Source organism: Saimiri boliviensis, chromosome 2, assembly GCF_048565385.1.
Source record: "Saimiri boliviensis isolate mSaiBol1 chromosome 2, mSaiBol1.pri, whole genome shotgun sequence".
NCBI lineage: Eukaryota > Metazoa > Chordata > Mammalia > Primates > Cebidae > Saimiri > Saimiri boliviensis.
The window spans coordinates 198,544,849-198,566,639 of record NC_133450.1 but is presented as its reverse complement, the minus strand read 5'-3'; the positions used below and the strand labels follow the sequence as shown (position 1 = coordinate 198,566,639).

The 21,791-nt window shown below is 35.8% G+C and overlaps 1 protein-coding gene across 7 annotated transcripts in view; it reads right to left on the bottom strand.

Moving 5' to 3' along the window:
* Positions 1 to 21,791, bottom strand: part of FKTN (fukutin) — a 67,642-nt gene that overhangs the window by 27,640 nt on the left and 18,211 nt on the right. For 6 of the 7 annotated variants that reach the window (XM_010335994.2, XM_010335997.2, XM_010335995.2 and 3 more), the window contains 4 exons: positions 17,299 to 17,358; positions 12,328 to 12,531; positions 9,157 to 9,434; positions 6,300 to 6,432 (listed from right to left, as the gene is read on the bottom strand). In XM_010335994.2, coding sequence (XP_010334296.1) covers positions 6,300 to 6,432; positions 9,157 to 9,434; positions 12,328 to 12,531; positions 17,299 to 17,358 — 675 coding nt within the window. Of the gene's footprint in view, positions 1 to 6,299; positions 6,433 to 9,156; positions 9,435 to 12,327; positions 12,532 to 15,776; positions 16,641 to 17,298; positions 17,359 to 21,791 lie in introns of those variants that run through there. The other variant, XM_074395122.1, reaches the window with a different exon arrangement.

Genomic DNA, 21,791 nt, shown 5'->3' with positions numbered 1-21,791 from the left:
ATAAGGTCATAAAATATTATCATTTATTCATCTTGCTTTTCTGATTCTCTTCATTTTTAGAGTATTCTGGAGCTGAGGAAAGCACTGTAAATTCTATAGGGATGCTTCACTACTTATGGGACAAAATTTAAACTTCTTGTCCCGGTGGACAAAAACACTGTGTTCTGGTCCCTGACAACTGGGGTCCAGCCTCATTTGCACAGTCCTCACACTTCATATCATAACTTTTAAATCCCCAAATATACCATAATAACTTGTAACTCCTCAAATATACCACAACGTTTCAAGCCTCCGTACTTTATATACGCTGTTTCCTTTGTCTGATATGCCCCTGACCAACAAAATCTTTCAGGTCTCAGCTCCAACCTCTGAGAAACATTACTCGTTTTTCTCAGGAAGACATATGTATTTATTCTTCCAGTTCTTATTAAGGAAGTGTTTCTCTTCAACCTTTATAGAACAAAGAATCATGTTTGGTTCTAGACATACAAAGACAAATAAAATATCTTTTTCCTTAACAAGCTTATAATAGTTACTACTTGTAAATACCTTTACTATAATTCATATCATATTTAATCCTAATCATCAATTTATTTATATTCCCTCCAATAGACTGTAAAGATGGTTCTCTGAGGGCAAATACACATCTCTTCATCGCTGTATCTACAGGTTTAGAATAGGACCTGGCACACAGTATCTGAAAAACACATACTGATGAATGCGCAAATGAATAAATGATTGACTAAGCCCCTCCCATGCCTGCAACATTCTAAAATATCCTGTGATTCTTTTACAATACAGCAGGCAAGAATATAGATCCCAGATGGACTATATAGATCTTAAGCAAAAAGTACCCTACCTTCAGGAAGAAGAGTTTCTTGCAGATAAGTCACTGTCTACAGAATATACAAATTACACAGGATCTCTTCTTTAATTTGAACACAACCCTTTCCTCAAAGCCATAAGTGCTCTTACAACATGTGACTGGAATGAGAGACATTCTAATGCTTGCTATAGTGGGAAAAGCCTGGAGTTAAGAGGTAGAGATCTAGGACTCAGTCCATGCTCCACTAACAATGACAGTGTAACTGACATCTTAAAACATCCCTTTTCTTATCTGTTAAAGAGAATCCTTGCTTTATTACACAGAGTGACCGAAAGGATTAAATAGCAGATATGAAAATTTTGTGCTCTACAAAAACATCAGGTCTGACAGCTACCTCTTGCTGGTATTGTCCCCATATCGACATACTCCCACCCCGATATACCTTTCCTAACATGACACTGTGACACTCTCAGAAATTCCACCTTCTCTTTCTTTCTTTTCTTTTTTTTTTTTTTGCCCAGGCTGGAGAGCAGCAGTAGTGCGATTTTGGCTTACTACAACTTCCACCTCCTGGGTTCAAGTGATTCTTTTGCCTCAGCCTCCCAAGTAGCTGGGATTACAGGTGCATGCCACCATTTCCAGCTACTTTACGTATTTTTTGCAGAGACAGGGTTTTGCCATGTTGCCCAGGTTGGTCTCAAACTTCAGAGCTCAGGCAATACACCCGCCTCGGCCTCCCAAAGTGCTAGGATTACAGGTATGAGGCACTGCACCTGGCCAGAAATTCCATTTCTTAGAACTGATCCTAGTATGTGTTAAACTGCATACATGCATACACCTATATACCGTAAACATCTATTATAAACTTTATATACAGTATACATACTTTTTTTCGTTTAAAAATAGCTTGTACAAGATGAACTAAACACTTAAATGTAAAACCCAAAACTACAAAAACTCTGGAAGACAACCCAGGCGATACCATTCAGGACATAGGCACAGGCAAAAATTTCATGAAGATGCCAAAAGCAATCGCAACAAAAGCAAAAACTGACAAATAGGATCTAATTAAACTAAAGAGCTTCTGCACAGCAAAAGAACTATCAACAGAATAAACAGGTAACTAAGGAATGGGAGACAGTTTTTGCAAACTATGGTTTGCAAATCATAGATATTAGGTCTAATATCCAGCATCTATAAGGAACTTAAATTTACAAGAAAAAGCAAACAACCCCATTAAAAAGTGAGCAAAGGACATGAACAGACACTTTTCAAAAGGCATATATGTGGCTACCAATCATATGAAAAAAAGTTCGACATCACTGATCATTAGAGAAATGCAATAAAAACCAAAACGAGATACTACCTAATACCAGTCAGAATGGCTATATAAAAAATAAAAATAAAAAACGCCAGATACTGTTGAGATTGTGGAGAAAAAGAAATGCTTATACATGGTTGGTGGGAGTATAAATAGTTCAAGCACTGTGGGAGACAGTGTGGTGATTCCTCAGTGGCCTAAAGACAGAAATATCGTTTGACCTAGCAATTCCATTATCAGGTATATACCGAAAGGAATATAAATCATTCATTCTATTATAAAGACACATGCATGTGGGTGTTCCCTGCAGCGCTATTTACAATTCCAAAGATATGGAATCAACCTAAATGCCCACCAATGATAGACTGGATAAAGAAAATGTAGTATATATACACAATGGAATCCTATGCAGTCGTAAGAAAGAACAAGATCATGTTCTTTGCAGGAACACAGATGGAGCTGAGGCCATCATCCTTAGCAAACTAACACAGGAACAGAAAACCAAACCAAATACTGCATGTTCTCACTGGTAAGTAGGAGCTAAATGATGAGAACACATGGTGGACACATAGAGGGGAACAACACACAGTGAGTCCTTTTGGATGGTGGAAGGAGAGAAAGGATCAGGAAAAATAACAGGTACTAGGCTTAATACTTGGGTGGTAAAAGAAGCTGTACAACAAACCTCCACAACACAAGTTTACCTATGTAACAAACTTGGGCCTGCACCCCTGCACTTAAAATAAAGTTAAAAATAAAATAAATAATTATATAAAAATCCAAGTACAAATCTTAGAAATACTATTCCTCTAAAAAAGACTAAATTAATATTCTAATTTAAATATCATGTTTATTTAATTTTTCCTGTTCAGTCAATAAATGGGGACACAAAGCCCAAGAAGAATCTTGGAATCCAAAACCACAAATTTTATGTCAAAGAATAAGATGACAGAAGGTACCAACTTTTATTGTAGCTAAGAAAACTAAGGCTCAGAAAATTGTCCAAAATCTTAGAGCAAATTAGCAGAAGTAAAACAAGAATGTTGCTCTCTAGATATTCCTGGGTCAGGTGTACAGGTATTCCAACTTTCCTTTTGGTTTTTCACTGATATTCCACAGGCTGGGGCTCATTAATTACCTTGTAATGGTTTTTGCTGAAACAAAATCAAATTCAGGAATATGTATATTATTCTAGTTTCGAATTGCATAGTAGATTAAGAAAATAATTAAAAGTAAATAATGTCTCCTTCCTTTCCTGAACTATTCGATACTAAAACCAGCAGATCAGGCAGAGCAAGAAAGGTATTTGTGCAAAGGGATTGCCTGGTATGGGGTGTCAGAGCCTGGGCAGGTAATGAGGGAATCCACATGAAGACAGTAGGTGGGTGTCCAGGGTGAGAAGTCAGAGCCCAAGCAGGATGAGGAGAGCCTCCCTGCAGAAGAGCAGCCAGGTATGGGAAGTCAGAGCCTGAACAGGGTAAGAAGAGTATCTCTACCTGGGTGCAGCTCAGCAGGGGATAGCAATGCCCAGGTAGGGTGAGAAGAACAACCATGTGGTGGGGCTAGGGAGGGGAGGACACGTTACATACAGGGAGACTGAACAAATAAGCAAACATTAAGGACAATGGGAGTCAAGTTTCTCATTATTTGAGAAGGGAGTCACAAATATGGAAATGAACTCTATGGTGTTTAATTGGAACTTACAACTTGACTGGAGATATCAATGTGAATTCACAGGTTTCAATAGATAGATACAGAAATAAATACACACAAACATACACACCCTGTCCCTGCCCACTGAGAGAAACTGTCTGCAGCAAAACCCAAATAGCAATGGGTATACCTGGCATCTAGGTCTTGGCTTCTAAAAGGAAACAGGACTTAAAGAAATGCCTGATTTCAGGGTAAAGGTAGGAAAATTACAAGATGAACCCAGAATAACTTATAGTGCCAAAAAGTAATAAAGTGTTCAAAAAATAACTGAGACAAGTCAAAAAGACACAGAAAGCATTGTGAAGGAGTTTCAACTGGCCAAATATGGAACAACCTGAAGATCAAACTAAATAATGAAAATAATGGACCCATTGCATAAAATAGAAAACAATGAATGTATACTGATATGAACAAATAAACTGAAAATGTAATGAGGAAAACAATATTTACATCGTTTTAAAGTAACTTCTTGCCAGATGCTTATTATTACAAAGTGAAAAACAGAAACTTCATAGTGGTGAAGATATGAAATTTCACAGACAGCATTTTAATCAGGTGAACAATGTGAATATCAGTAGTAATGGGACAAAACAAAATTATGCTGTGCCCAATGAGACGTAATGAGAACAGGGCACCACTTCTAACCTTCTAAAGAAGTATAACCTAAATCTAACACGAGGAACCCCCAGACAAACCCCAAACGAGGGACGCTGCACAAAACATCTGGCTTGTAATTTTCAAAAGTATTAAAGTCATGAAAGTAATAAAAGAACTGAGAAACTGTCCCAGACTGAAGAAGACTAGAGACAGGAAAATTAAGACAACATGTGATTCTGAATTGAATCCTTTTATTACCAAGGTTATTACTGGGACAATTGACAAAGCTTGAACAGGGATTAAATAGTAAAAATGTACATGTTAATTTTCTAACTTTAATATTAGGACATGTAGAGAATGTTCCCCTTTTTTAAAAATAAATTTTTTGAAGTTGTGGGGCATCTGGTCAACATGTTACTACCAAGTAGTTCAGGAAAAAAAGCTATTGGTAGTGTACCTGCAGGCTTTATGTATTTAAAAATGTTTTTAAAAAAATTATTTAAAAAAAAAAAAGGAGACTGCTTTATAAGGTATATTAGATTAATTCATTGATTTACACCAAGCATTGTATTTAAGACTGTTTGGCGCCATCAAGTGTTCAAACACATGTACGTTCATTTTAATTTGAAAACTGACCCTACTGGATCTTTTCTTTGTACGGTAGATACTGGGCCAACACAGGCAAATAAAAAAAGGAACATGCCTGTTATCAAGAAGTTCATAAAATTTGGTAAGAGGAAAAGATAGATATTCATAATTCACTGTGATAATTGCATAACAGAGATGACAACCAGAGCAAACTCCCTTAGGACAGGAAGAGTCGTCAAGTTTAAACATAAAACTCCATCTCTTCTACGTCCTGTTACTATGTGGTGGGGATATGTCAGGCAGTACTTTTCTATTAAAGTAGCCCCATCCACACGTGGTTTTTCAGCTTTTTATTCATGAGGCTGGCTGCATAAATTTCCGAGCTACACAATGACTTAAGGAAACAGGGCAAGAAGGCGCACTTGGGCTGTCAGGACTCAGCTTTAGGTGCCAGTATACTATATTAGAAAAATCTGATTTGTAGGTCTTGGGCACTTGACAGTAACATACTTCATTGTGTTTCTTCCCTCGTGGATATAGCTCTTTTTGGCAGGGAACCCCAGAAAATAAAGAGCAAGTGAAAGAATTAGGGTACCAAAACCCCACTGTAAATTTGCCTGTTTTTACTGTATCTCTGTGTTTCATGTCATCTCTTAGAGCTGGATTTTCATGCCTTTCAAAATCATGTTTATATTCCCAGGGCCAGAAGCCTGGGAATATTTAGCTTTCACTAAATGTGTATTGAATTGAAAGCTGCAGTAGGAGAATAAAGTTTTAAAAGTACTTAGTCTTTGTGTAGCATTTATCTTCAAAAACCTTCATAAATGCAAAAAAAAAAAAAATTCAATGCCAACTCTGAAACAAACTATATTTTCATGAAGTCTTTTCTAAATCTACATGATCCATCTTCTATAGTGGCTTTATCCTACTTGGACTGAGAATACCCCATCTTTTACAAAGTTAATGGGCTATCTTAACTAAAGGCAGAAGCCAGTGCTAAATTTATTAAGGTTATTCAAATAAAACAATAAATAAATACCAATTCACTTAGCAAGTAGTTTTTTAAGGTTAATTTTTAATCTACTTTTTAAAAAAACTGAAAGAAAACAAGCCAGAAGAAAATAAACACATCAAAAAAAAAAAAAAGTTTACTTTTCCATTTTCCGTAAGTCCCTTCAGCTTACCATCCTCAAATATTAAAAATAATCCCAACATTTTCTTTAATTTAAAAGTACACATTTGGTTGTCTCTAACCTGAAAGAATGCTCGAGCTTCTTTATACCTACACTCAATAAACCTAGAGTGTGGCATTTCTTCTACAAAGTGCATTGGATCCTTTGGAATGAGAACTTCCAGTCCATCAACAGTAACTTGCTGTAACTCTGGCCTGAAAACAAAAGTTAAGATTTATTAATGGGGGGTCAGGAGAAAGAGGAGGGAGAGCAATAGGACAAATACGTAATGCATGCAGAGCTTAAAATCTAGATGACAGGTTGATAGGTGCAGCAAACCACCATGGCACATGTACACCTATGTAACAAACCTGCACGTTCAGCACATGTAACTCAGAACTTAAAGTAAAATAAAATAATAACAATAATACAAAATTTATTAAAAGGATTTAACCCAGAATACTGGCAACCTCTTAAAAATATCAAACATTAGCAAAATACCTAAACATCAAGGATCTTTTCATCAATTACTTCAGCTATCAATTAGCAACTTTAATAAGACCTTGAAAAATCTAACATCAAACAATGGTTGAGTTTTAATTATTTTGGTTAATGTGTTTATATATTTATATATTTGCAATTGTTCATACATACTTTGGCATTTTAAGCAGAAAGAAAAGTTATGTGACATAATTTTTAATTATCAGTTTACTTTTAGAGAAGCAAATGTTTTTAACACTTAAGTCACACAAGTTAAATACAATGGCCTGAGAGTCTCATTAATGGGTAAAATGCTAATCTGCAAATCTATCTTATGCATTTTGCATCCCATACTCTAAAAATATTATTTGAGAGTTTTCCATTCCCATTCGTATAAAATTTTACAATGCACGGACAGTTTTTATCTGTTGTCACACATTTATGTTTAATAAGTAACTGACAATTTTGAACTTTACTGAGTTATAAAACTTTGAAATAAATTCACAAAGCTTTAAAAAACTAAAAGATAATGTCTCCCTAAAGAAGGTTATTTGAAATACAGAATAAGAAAAAGAAATGCAAAAAACTGGCAAGAGAACAGTGAGTATTAAGATTTTGACTAAGGCCAGGCATGGTGGCTCATGTCTGTAATTCCAGCAGTTTTGGAAACCAAGGTGAGTGGCTCATGAGGTCAGGAGTTTAAGAACAGCCTAGCTGACATAGTGAAACCCTGTCTCTACTTAAAAAAAAAAAAAAAAAATTAGCTGAACATGGTGGCAGGTACCTGTAATCCCAGCTACTCAGAAGGCTGAGGCAGGAGAATCGCTTGAACCCAGGACGTGGAGGTTGCAGTGAGTTGAGATAGCACCATTGCACTCCAGCCCAGGCAACAGTATGACTCCGTCTCAAAAAAAAAAAAAAAAAAAAAAAAAGATTTTTGACTAAAATAAGAGGAGCCAATAACAAAAACAAAAGCAAAGTATTTTTCTCCATCTCTACTCATTTTTTTGGTCATTTTATTTTGAAAATATGGCTTGGTTCAGAAAAATTTTGAATTTTCATACACAAAAAATGTAGAAGACTTCAGTTTTGAATATCTTTTTCAGTCGTTCTGAAATATGTGACTTTAAGTACTAGTAAGAAGGCAATATCACATGATTCTAGAGAGAAAAAGAGAGAGAGAAAACGTGTGTGTGTGTGTGTGTGTGTGTGTGTGTGTGTGTATAAAGAAGGCAAGAATAAACATACTCTTACACTTCTCAAGTGTAACAGATAAGCATTGTCTCACTAGATGTTGCTGAGAAGGAGTTTTTAATGTGAAAATCCTTACAGATATTTACTGCTACCTTTACATCAAGATTCTGCTATTCAAAACAGATTGTAACATCGTTATTACTGATTTCAAAAGGAGAATAAAAAGGACAATTCTAGGTTAGAAACTTCATACTCCAAGTATAACTTCAAGAATGTTTTTAATCCTGTAATTTTTACTATTACAAACTATAGCTAATCAAATTTTACTTAAGATTTTTCAAATAACTGTTTCTCAGAAGAAGCATTTTTATTATTGTGAGAGCCAAAGATAAATTTTGGCACACAGTTTTAAAAAATATACAGGAAAGTACATATAACACAAAGGTACAAAATAATGAATTATTAAGTAAACACCAAAGTCTCCACCACAGAAATGAAATTCTGCCAGCTTCCCTGTAGTTCTCTGTCTAGACTTCTCTATCCAGTCTTTTCTGGTAACTCTTCCTTAGTCTTCTTAATACTTTTACTATAAAGGTATACATCCATGAACATAATTTAGCCTGTGTTTGAACTTTTATAAAAGTAATCATAGTATTTACATTCTTTTGTGCCTTGTTTGTGTCATTCAGCATTGTAGGATTCATCCACAATGTGCACAGACTTCTAGTTTATTTTTCTCTGCTGTGTAATACTTTACTATATGAATACCAAAAATTATTTATTCTTTTATAGTTTTTGTTTTGTTTTTGAGACAGAGTCTTGCTCTGTTGCCCAGGCTGGTGTGTTAGTGTCACAATCTTGGCTCACTGCAATTTCCATTCCTCCTGGGCTCAAGTGCTTCTCCTGTCTCAGCCTCCCCAGTAGCTGGGATTACAGGTACCCACCACAACGCACAGCTAATTTTTGTATTTTTTGTAGAGATGCGGTTTCACCATGTTGACCAGGCGGGTCTCAAACGCCTGACCTCTCCTGCCTTGGCCTCCCAAAGTGCTGGGATTACAGACAGGAGGTGCTGCGCCCGGCCGATCCTTTTATTGTAGAAGGACATCTGGGTGGCTTCTAATTTGGAGGCATTAAGAACAATGTTATTATAAACACTTAGATAAGTTATATAGTAGATTTCAATACTCAAACATAAAAACACTGCAAGAATTCATGACTGAACAACACTGATTTCACATTTCACTTTTTGACTCTGAACTTACCTGTCAAAAGCTCCTGGATAACGACCAAACCGTAACTTTCGGAAGGGAACAAACTTCCTGTCAATGTGTTCTTTGAGTCTCAAGTGGCCATGCCAGAGGTAGTTGCCACTCCTATCATGAAAGACTACCAAGTGGATCGCATGAGTGGCCAATCTGCAGATATAGTGCAGGGGGATTTCAGTTCCAGAAAGTGAGTCTATCCCATCTAGGCGGGGATCTTTGCTCTCAATCTTTATGCACTGAAATCCCATATTCTCAGCTATCCGAAACCAGCCTTCCTAGAACCAAAGAAGCATCAAACATCAAGAAACAACATTTAAACATTGAATATTTACAGTCAAATACTAGGAGCAAAACTAAAGTAATTCTTATATTGAACTGAGCCATATTTTTGTGCAAATCTGCTCTGTAACAATATTTTTAAATGAGGGTGATGGGCAGAAGGTAGTGGTGGGAGAATAAAGGAAAGCAGCAAAAATACAAAGTATGTAGAAGAAAAGATACAGCCAAAGACTCTTTTTATGGGCTGGGCACTGTGGCTCACTCCTGAAATCCCACCACTTTGGGAGACAGAGTGAGGCAGATCACTTGAGCTCAGGAGTTTGAGACCAGCCTGGGCAACACGGTGGAGCCCCATCTCTACAAAAAACACACACAAAAAATTAGCCGAGTATGGTGGCATGTTCCTGTAGTCCCAGCTACTTGTGGGTCTGAGTCAGGAGGATCGCTTGAACCTCAGAGGTCACGGCTGCAGTGAGTCAAGATCGCGCACTGCACTCAAGCCTAGGTGTCAAAGTGAGACCCTGTCTCCAAAAAAAAAAAAAAAAAAAAAAAAGACTCTCTTTATGAAAATTAATACAAATCCCTTCCTTGGAATGAGAATGCTCATGTTAGTGTTTCTTGAGTAGTTTCTATAAAGTAAATGTTGATTTAAGAACAGCGCTTAAAATTAAACTTGGAATTCTTAATTTAACTTTTATAACCTTTATTTTCAGAAGTACTTCAAAAAAACAGTTCTTTCATCTCATAGTTTATATCCCAACACCTTAAAGTACTACCATAATAGAACACCACCATAATGCAAAGCATTAGAAAGTAAACAAACATAACATAAGACAAGGTTCATTTTCCAACATCATTTGTTTCATTATCAAGTGTAATATTCCCTTTTTCCCTTTTCTTTTTTGGTGCACCTAAGAAGTAGAAAGCACTGATTGAGGGTGGGGTTAGCCAATTCAGAGAAAGACTATTGAATAGAATAAAAGAAAGGCATTATCAGCTGATAAATCAGGAAATATTTAAAATGCTAGCCAGATCTTGAGAGGAACGTGACCTTGGGTTATAGGAGGAAAGACCGGCAGAGAAAATAGGCAGAATTATGATATGGTTTGCTTTCTTGTAACCATCAACAAGAGAAGTAAAAAAGAAAATAGTTGTTCTGATCAACTGATATAAAGGCCTAGGTCAAGGCTGTGCTGCAAAAGTCCACTCCCAGTTTGCCTTGGCAGAGGTTTGCTCATTTTATGGTAATGACATTAATAAAGAAAAATCACATGCAAATGGAGCCTTTCATTATTAGATCTAACAATCTAATTAGCTCCACACTGGGGGATGTTTTCGAGGGTACAATTCAAGGGCTCTTGAATCTCCTGAATAGTAGGACGTCATATATATAAAAGGATAAACTTGAACCCATGTGCTGATTCTGGGCATGACTGAGCTTTTGCTTCTTCCTCTGACTATGGTAGTATCAGTTTTGCCAATTGTAGCATATTCCCCTTCTTCTAAAATAATAGTTCTCGAGGCAAGTGGGACTGTACCCAACAGACATTTTAGAAATTTGTGGGGATATTTTTAGTTTATCATATTAATAAATTGGCATTTAGAGTCCTAGGCCAAGAACACTAGACATACTATAATTCAAAATATGAAAATCTATCCTGTGTACTAAATTTCAAGTGTCCTGTCAGATAATCACATAATGAAAAACTTGTTTATAATTGTCTGAGCCTTTATTTTTCAGGAATACAATAGTCATGTCAATGTAGAGACAATTTTACTTTTTTGTTGTTGGAAACTTGCTCACTACTTTGGAAAATCATATTACCAACAATAATGCCATTCATAGTATAAGTTTATATTTGTCGCTACTACATTCTGTGATCCTACTTCTAAACACAAGCATCTGAATTACTTTATTATGTCTTTCAGTATAGTCATGCTGGAACATCTGCACACTGAAATACACATCATTTCCTTTTATTTCTACGTTATATTATAGTTAAGACATTATATTGATTTGGGGAATTATGTATATAGGAAGGTTATAATTTCCATGAACTTCATTTGGGGAAAATAAAGGGATATTATAAAATATTTTTTGTAAAAATTATTTATGAGCCTTGTAGGCTTTTTCAATGAGATACCAAACAGTTCAACAGAAATGACCTAAAAATACTGATACTGAGGAGTCTCCCCAGGCAAAAAAAAAAAACAGCATCCTTCTTCTCGTCTTCCTGCTGTGAACATGGATGTGATATCTGGAGTTATGAGAGCTATCCTGTGATAATGAGGGAAATGAGTAAAGAATTTCAGAGATACAAGTTCTGACATCAGTGGCTAGCTAAACTAATATCAATAGCCACTAACCTTTTAACCTCTCATTACATAAGAAAAATAAATCCCCTATTTGCCTTAGTGATTAATTGTATTGTTTTTTAAAGCTGAAAAATATTCCTGATACAATTTATGAAGTGTTTTAAGAAAATTTGTTAATGTTTTACTTTTTTTTTTTTTTTTTTTTTTGAGACGGAGTTTCGCTCTTGTTACCCAGGCTGGAGTGCAATGGCGTGATCTCGGCTCACCGCAACCTCCGCCTCCTGGGCTCAGGCAATTCTCCTGCCTCAGCCTCCTAAGTAGCTGGGATTACAGGCACGCGCCACCACGCCCAGCTAGTTTTTTGTATTTTTAGTAGAGACGGGGTTTCACCATGTTGACCAGGATGGTCTCGATCTCTCGACCTCGTGATCCACCCGCTTCAGCCTCCCAAAGTGCTGGGATTACAGGCTTGAGCCACCGCGCCCGGCCAATGTTTTACATTTTAAACTAGCCTAATACCATACTATTTTGTAAAAAGAGACATATTCCATTATCTGAAAGCAAATCACTTACCTCATTCTTCCTTAGGTGATACTGCAGTGCAAATGTAGTAAAGTCTCTTGGAACACAGAAAAACTTGCATTCTGAAGTGGAGCCATAAGAAGTATTTTTGACTTGTTCAAAGTTCTTGTTAATCAATTCCAATATCAAAGGATCAATAAGAAACACTGGTACATTTTGGCTGGATGTTAGCATAATAAATTTTTTAACTGCACGCTGTTTGAAAGAAAAAGAATTTTCATAATTTCAATAAACCAACAAAATAGCCTATTTATTACATTTTTATTCATTCATTGTATAAGAATGTATAGTATTTAACCAATAGATACATGCTTATCATTGTGCTAAAAAATATAAACAATTAAATAACACATATGGTCTCTGGTCTCAATAAGCAATCTTCTAAGAAAGATGAATACTTTCAACATAAGGTAAAATATGCTATAATAAAAACATTTACAACACGTGGGCTGGGTGTGGTGGCTCACACCTATAATCCCAGCACTTTGGGAGGCTGGGGTGGGTAGATCATGAGGTCAAGCAATCAAGACCATCCTGGCTATCATGGTGAAACCCTGTCTCTACTAAAAACACAAAAATTAGCTGGGTGTGGTGGCACACGCCTGTAGTCCCAGCTACTTGGGAGGCTGAGGCAGGAGAATCACTTGAAGCCAGGAGGTAGAGGTTGCAGTGAACTGAGATTGTGTCCCTGCACTCCAGCCTGGTGACAGAGTGAGACTTCGTCTCAAAAAAAAAAAAAAAAAACCAAAAACAAAAACAAAGCAAAACGAAAAAAACATATACAACATATTATAAAAGTACAGACCAGAAAGCTACAAATTTACTGTACATCAAAAGGATAAGAAATTTCAGAGGAAGTGGTATCTGACATGAAAATGTGGGGCCTTACAAAATTATTCTCTTAGTATTAGCTAAATCTTTTCAAGTAAAATTCAGAGGAGAACTATTTGTCAGCTTTTAAAAATCAGTATTGTTAATCTTTCAAAAACAAAACACAGTTGTATGTACCATTTTTCTTTATATCTGTAATGCTACTTAATAATCCTTCGAAGCAAAAGACTCAGACCGAAATACACTGCCTGCTTGATGACTGCCATATATAATGTGCTTTTCTAATGCTGCAATATTTCAAAATATAAATCTGCTGGATAGTAAGTCGGGTCCCCTACTGAAAGAAAAAATTTCAAAAGCAGAATGAAAACAGACTAAATCACACTTAGGAGTAAGTAATACCTAAGAGCCGCAAAGATAAGTATCTGGCATACACTACTGCCTAAAAGCCTACTTCAATGAAAGCAAGACTTAATTTAAAAAAATGTTTGCTGATCAAAAAGGTGCTTCATGAAATTAAGAATACATTCTTATTCAGAAAATCTAAAGGAACTCATAAAAATATGTACAAGATAAATAAATAGATAAAATATTAAGAATTTTAAAGAAAGGATGAGATAAAGCTAGGAATCAGTCTCATTATTTGTTTTTAGTATAGAATATTATGCAAATGCCAGGAATGCAATAATCACTGCCTTATAGCGTTTTATTAATTCAGTGTGGGAAACAGCTAAGTAAAAAGCCTGAATAAACAATGTTACACCAAAAATTCAACTTAGATGACACAGACAAATTTCTTTAAAAATGCAACTTAACAAAACTATCATAAGATGAAACAAAAAATTTGAATTGCCCTATACCTATTAAAGAAACTGAAATTGTTAGAAAAAAAAACTGCCCTCAAAAGAGCAAGGAAAAACTTCAGACTTAAGAGCGTTCACTGGTGAATTCTATCAGTTTTAAAGAATAATATCAATTCTACAAAAACTTTCTTAGAAAATGGAGCAGGAGAAAATACTTCCTATCTGATTTTATGAGGCCAGTGCAACACTTAATAGCAAAACTTCTCATGCCTGAAATCCCAGCACTTTGGGAGGCCGACGCAGGTGGATCACCTGAGGTCAGGAGTCGATACCAGTCTGACCAACATGGTGAAACCCCATCTCTACTAAAAATACAGAAATTAACTGGGCGTGGCGGCATCCACCTGTAATCACAGCAACTTGGGAAGCTGAGGCAGGAGAATCACTTGAACCCAGGAGGTGGAGGCTGCAGTGAGCTGAGACTGCACCACTGCACTCCAGCCTAGGCAACAACAGAGACTGCACCTCAAAAAAAAACCTGACAAAGACATTACCGAAAAAAGTATAGACCACCATCCCTCATGAACACAGATGCAAAAATACTTAATAAAAAATAAGAAAATCAATTCTAATAACTAAAAAAAGATTTAAAAAGGAAAGTAAATATCATGACCAAGTAGTATTTATCCTACAAATGAAAAGGTACTTTAGCATTTAAAAAATCAACCAATAAAATTTGACAAATCAACAGAATAAACAGGAAAAACTAATATAATTTAAATACATAAAAAGCATTTGACAAAATTCAATATCTATTCATGATTTAAAACTTTCAGCAAATTAGGAATAAAATACTTCCTCAACTTGACAAAGGGCATGAACAAAAAATCTATTACTGAGTTGAATGAGTTCTTCATATATCTTTGATACCATTCCTTTGTGAGATACATGTTTTACGAACATTTTCTACTCTGTGACATCCTTATTCATTTTCTTAATGGTGTTTTCTGATGAGTAGAAGTTTAAAATTTTAATAGTCTAATTTAGCTATTTTTTTGTCTTTTAGGGTTATTGCTTTCTGTGCTTTATACTAGGGAAAAAACAAGAAAGAAGTGGTTTTGGAAGAAAGATGAGATAACAGAACTACTATATAAAAGGTGTTTAAATGTTTGTTGAATGGATCTCAGCTTGGTGTTAAATACAAATATAATGAACACACCACTTCATTATCATTATTAATATAAATCAGAGTACATCAGAGTCAAGGAGAGATTCTATAACTCACCTTCTAAACATATCCTCCAAGTTGTTTTCAATACAATCATTAATGCTCCTGGAAAACATGTCCAATTGATTCTAAATCCAATTAATTCTAAATCACTATTATCTGATCTTCAGTAATTCATTTTGTTTATAAGAATGAAAAACATCTTGTTGAAAAGAAGTTAGGCTGAGACCATAATAGCCTATTCATCTGTCTCTGTATTAAAATTTTATTAAAACCTAATAAAATTAGGCAGGACTTGTTCTTAGTAAAAGGCTAGTTCCTAATTATGATCATTTTCTTTTCTAAGTCCTCCCAAGTCATCTGTTTAATAACTCATTAAACATTGAGCCCTAGAATTTTACCAGGGCTCAATATCAAACTTATTGATGAGATTTCACCTTTTATTCCTTCTAAAACTTTAGAGTGACAGTATGTCAGTGCTTCTCCCTTCCTGTGATTTTGCAAATATAGTGATTCATTGACCACATTCACCATTTTTTTTAGTCCCCTCAATGTAAAAGAGTATAAAGAGAACTCACTGAATGTGGTAAGCTGCTCTTCAACTTTTTGCTTGTGTACCATGGAAGTAAAGACTTTGAAAAAAATCCATTATTTTCTCCCACCTCAAGGATCATCTCTTGAATGAAAAGGAGAGAGTCAAGCTACCCTTTTCTATTAAGCTTTACATTATTCACAAATTCCATTTTAAAATGTATCAGTGAACCTGTACCTACTCTGACTGCTCTATTTATGAAAAGGTTTGGGAATGTTTTCAGAATGTTGTTGGTTAATACTGATAAAGGAAAATCTTTTATACTACCAAAGCTACTACAGCTTTAAATTTTTTTCTGAAATTGCTCTTCAGTGTACAGATGAAGCCTCCTAGTAAATGGCAAATCTGAAAAATTTATGTTTCTCCAAGTATCATCACATCTTATAATGTTAAAATTTATGACAGATCACCCCTGTTGCCTTTGGCTGTTAAATACTGAATTTTGAATCTCAGCCAATTATTTTAACCACAGGATGATAAATCTGGTCCAAGTATTATGTGTATTCATTTCCTAAGTAAGGTTGGGATGGAGGTAGAGAAGGGCTACAGAGAAGCATAGAAAATACCCCTTTTTAATTTAATCTAAAATCTTTAAAACTGACTGGGTAGTATAAATTCCAAGTATATCATGCTTACCTTTATTTTCAGAATACCCTAAATTTACAGAGTAAAACGAATGCTATTTTTAACAAATTAAATTTTACACTGATACTTATAGAGAGCTGAGGAGACTGATAACAGGATATCCCAGACTTTACTTTTTAAACAGCAGTTCAAATCTACTTAGTGTTAGCAATGATCTAAAAAGACCACTGCTTGTGATCTTTTTTCAGTGATCTGAAAATTCACTTCTAATTTAAAGCCTTCCACATCTCTGGTTATAGAGAAGCCAAAGACTGAAGTGTATCAAGAAATATCTGGTCATTCCCATAATGTTTACTAATAGAATAAAAGTTGTTTTTTATTAGTAACACAGCAATGTTTTTCTTTCTAAATTTAGTTTTAAAACATAGGAAAATATATTCAGTCAATGTGCAGGTTCTGAAATTTGTAAAACAAGGATATATTGTATATATTGCTGGTTTCCCCTCATCTTATAAAGAAATTATGTTGAATAGATTTTTATTCCTGATCATTACTTTTCCCTTACTCAAATAAATCTGAATCACATGTTCATTTATTTAGGGAAATACCACAGCTCAGTGAATGAGGGTTTTAGAGGTAGACAGAATCTGGTCTTAACAAATTATTGGCCAACTAACCTTAATCTCTCTAAGTAAACTGAGAGTAACAATATTTACTCACTTTTAAAGTTTCCTTAAGAACTAAGTAAGATATTGCACATAAAGCACTTAGTAAAGGGCCTGTTCCTTACCTGCTACTACTAACCGGACCCCCACCACCCAAGGTAGCTATTATTATCGTCGTCATTCAACAAATAATTATGGAGTAAATGAATGAACTAAATGAACATTACGATTGAAAAAGTTCTAATTTATTCTACATACCCACTGTATGCTATCAAATCCAATTCGGCTTCCTTTGGATTTTGACAAACCAGCTGCATTCTAGGAAGATAACAAAAGAACTTTTTAGTAAATTCAAAGCCCAGCATGCAACATTACATTTCAGTTAGGCATGAGATTCAAAATATAATTAGCTCATAATCATTAAAAAGCATTATCCAATTATCTATTTTTCATGAGCTAAGAATTCTACATTTTTATGATATAAAAATCCAAGATGGAAAACATGAATAGATTTGTAGTAAGTTAATTAAGTTATTAAATAATAAGGTAGACATGGCCAACATCTCTGAACCAATTAATTTCCATCAATGAATGGCAAACTCTTTGGAATTAGGGTTTGTCTGTTTAGGTCTTTATCTGTAATTTCAACATATCTCTATATATAAAATCAGTGTTTGTAGATCCTAGCAAAGCGAGAAAGTACAATAATATTTATTGAGGAGCTTGTGTCAGGTACTGTGTTTGATACTTCCATATATGAGTTATATATTCTCACTGACCCCTCACAAAATTCTACAAGGTAAACATTAATTTTGCAGACAGCACCAGTATGCATACTTTACCTAACATACATCATAATTTTGAATTTTGAAGTTTTTATAAAAAACATTTCAGGTCTAGAGCATCAGAAGAAAGAAAATTATTATGAGTTTTCATCTGATAAGCCCCAAAATACTTTGAAGTAACAGGAGAAAGAATGTGAGAAAAAAGGAAGAATATTTCAAGCTTAAAGAAGATCCAAGTAAGTTTCATATGCCTTGTGTGCATACTTTATCTATAAGCTATAGATAGGAGGATGCTGAAGAACAATTAGAGTAGCCTCATCTTAAAAATAAAAGTGGTCCAAGTTCCTAAACTCGTTTCCCCACTAAACCTCACATTCAAGGGCAGAGACCAAGTCCAATCCATCTTTGTATCACCGGTAGTACCTAGGATAGTGCGTGGTGATTTGTATAGCTTAGTAAAGGTTTGTTAATTGGAAGGAGAAAGGAAGGGATGGAGAGATGAATATACTAAGTAATTAATGCAGAGCCAGATTTGGTCTCTCCTCACAAGCTCTGCAACTTAGCCAATTACATTTTAATACTGAGGGATGTTTGAGAAAAATACAACTGTAATCTTCAAACTTGAAAAGAGACTGCAAACATTGTAACACAGCTACTTGTTCACCTTAGTCCTACGTTAGATTAGAATAAATTTCTGAGCTGTTTAATTTGTTGAGTTTGAGATAAGCAAATTTCTAGTGAACTAACATGTTATTTTTATAATAGCTTTAGTAAGATATAATTCACATACCACAAAATCTGCCTTTCTAAAGTGATTTTTAGTATGTTTAGAGTTGTGCAACTATTACCACTATCTAATTCCAGAATATTGTAATCACTCCAAAAAGAAACCATGTTCCTGTTAACTGTCACTCCCTTTTACTCCTCCACTCAGCTGCAATCATAGCGCTAATTATCTTCTCTGTGGATTTGCCCATTACGAACACTACATAAAAATGGAATCATACATGTAGCCTTTTAAATCTGGTTTTTCATTGAGCATGATGTTTTCAAAGTTCATTCATGTTGTGGCATATAACAGTACTTCATTTCTTTATATGGCTAATATTCCATTGTATATTCGTTCATTAGTTGATGAACATTTAGGTTTTTTTTCCAGCTTTTGGCTATTATGAAAAATACAATCACAAATATTCATGTTTTATAATCACTCTCTTGTATACACTGACAACTTATCTCTGACTTCATTTCACTTGCTCAGCAAAAGCCCAACTTTCTACTTACTTGGCATCTGCAATTGTGTAGCTAATGTGGCTGCTAACTGATACTACTTTATTATTATCATTATTACTATTATTGAGACAGGGGCCTCTGTCACCCAGGCTGGAGTGAAGTGGCATGATCATGGCTCACTGCAGCCTCAAACTACCAGGCTCAAGTGATCCTCCTACATCAGCCTTCCTAGCAGCTGCAACTATAGGCATGCACTAACACAGCTGGCTAATTTTTGTATTTTTCGTAAAGACAGGATCTCACCATATTGCCTAGGCTGGTCTCAAACTCCTGGGCTCAAGCAATCCACTTGCTTCTACCTCCCAAAGGGCTGGGATTCCAGGTGTGAGACATCACACCTGGCTGATGTCACTTTAAATTCATGACTACTAATCTCAAATGGGGCTTTAATTCTGCCCAGAAATCAGACTACATTCCCCTTGGGTATTACCTGTCTCATTCTCCTAGATTACTTTTTTCTCTTCTTGTCTCTAACATCCCTATCCTATCTTTCAACTATGGCATTGCTTTCGATTTCACTGAGAAAAAAGAAATTAGAAAATAATTTTCAAAAGCCCCACCACATCTTCCCACCTACTATGTAAGAATTATATCCATATAATACACCTTCCCTTCTGTCATAACAGATGAATTGTCTATGTTCCTATCTAATGCCAGCCTCTCCACGTATGCACTAAATCCCATCCCCCTTGACTGGACAAAGACATTGCTCCAGCAATTTTTCTTTCTCTGATGGATCATTCCCATCAATATACAAACATGATTATTATTTACTCCATCTTAAAACATATACTTAAAACAAAAAACAAAAACTTCTTAACTCCTCTTTTCCCAAAGAACAACTTTCTGTCCCCCACTTTACAGCAAAACTCCTAATGGGTTGTCTCTTCTCATTGCCTCCAATTCCTCTCCTCCCATAAATTCACTTCAGCTTAAATTCACTCTGCTGAGCATTATCAAGATCACCAATGACGTGCACACTGTTCAATCCAATGGTCAATTATTAGTACTTATCTTATTTCATCTACCAAGAATTGCTGACAACTTCTGTCTCACTGAAACACTTCATTCACTTAGCTCTCTGTATCACCATATTTCTGGTTTTTCTCTATTTCTCTCTTCCAACTTCCCCGATGTGTTGGAGGGTCCCAAAGCTCAGATGTTGAGACTTTCTCTCTCCCCCTTTAAAAATCTATATTCCCTTCATTTGTATCTCATCTAGTCATATGGCTTTAAATACTATCTATGTGTTTCCAATACTCAATTGATACTCCCAACCCATTCCACCCAGACTTATATACCCAATTGTCTATTCACCTTCTTCATTTGAATGTCAAATAGGCACCTGATATGCTTTGAATCTGTGCCCCACTCAACCTCATATTGAATTGTAATACCCAGTCTTGGAGGTGGTGCCTGGTGGGAGGTGACTAGATCATATAAACAGTTTCTCATGACTGGTTTAGCACTATCCCTTTGGTGCTGTTCTTGTGATAATGAATAAGTGAGTTATCCCAAGATCTGTCTAGTTTTTTAAAAGACTGTAGCACCTCTTCCCTCTCTTCTTCCTGCTCCAGCCATATGAAGTGCTGGCTCCACCTTCAACTTCTGCCATGATTCTAAGTTTTCTGAGGCCTCCACAGAAGCCAAGAAGATGCCAGTAACATGCTTCCTGTACAGCCTGCAGAACCGTGAGCCAATTAAACTTCTTTTCTTTATAAATTACCCAGTCTCAGGCATTTCTTTATAGCAATGTGAGAACAGGCTAACTACAGAAAATTGCTACCAGAAGAGCAGTACTGCTGTAAGGTATCTGAAAATGTGGAATTAACTTTGGAACTGGGTAATAGGCAGCGGGAGAGTTTGGAGGGCTCAGAAGACAGAAAGACAAGGGAAAATTTGAAACTTCCTAGAGACTTGTTGAATCTCGTTGAATGGTTGTGACCAAAATGCTTATAGTGATATGGACAATTATGTCCAGGCTGAGGAGGTCTCAGATAGAAATCAGGAACTTAACGGGAGGTGAAGCAAAGGTCACTTTTGTAATGCCTTAGCAAAGAACCTGGCTACATTGTCCCTGGCCTTTGAGATTTGTGGAACTCTGACCTTGAGAGTTATAATTTAGGGTACCTGGAAGAAGAAATTTCTTTTCTTTTTTTCTTTTCTTTTTTTGAGACAGCGTTTCACTCTTGATGCCCAGGCTGGAATGCAATGGCACAATCTCAGCTCACTGCAACATCCACCTCCCAGTTTCAAGCAATTCTCCTGCCTCAGCCTCCCAAGTACATGGGATTACAGGCACCCACCACTACACCCAGCTAATTTTTGTATTTTTATTTCACTTTGTTGGCTAGGCTGGTCTCAAACTCCTGACCTCGTGGGAGGCCTGCCTTGGCCTCCCAAAGTGCTGGCATTACAGGTGTAAGCCACGGCAACTGACCCGGAAGAAGAAATATCTAAGCAGCAAAGAGTTCACAATCTGGCCTGGCTGCTTCTAACAACCTATGCTCATACATGTCAGCAAAGACATGACAAAATTGGAATCTATATTTAATAGGGATGCAGAGCATATGAGTTTGAAAAATTTGCAGCCTGGCCATGTGATAGAAAGGAAAAGTCCATTTTCAGGGGAGGAATTCAAGCAGGCTGCAGAAATCTGCATTAGCAAAGACA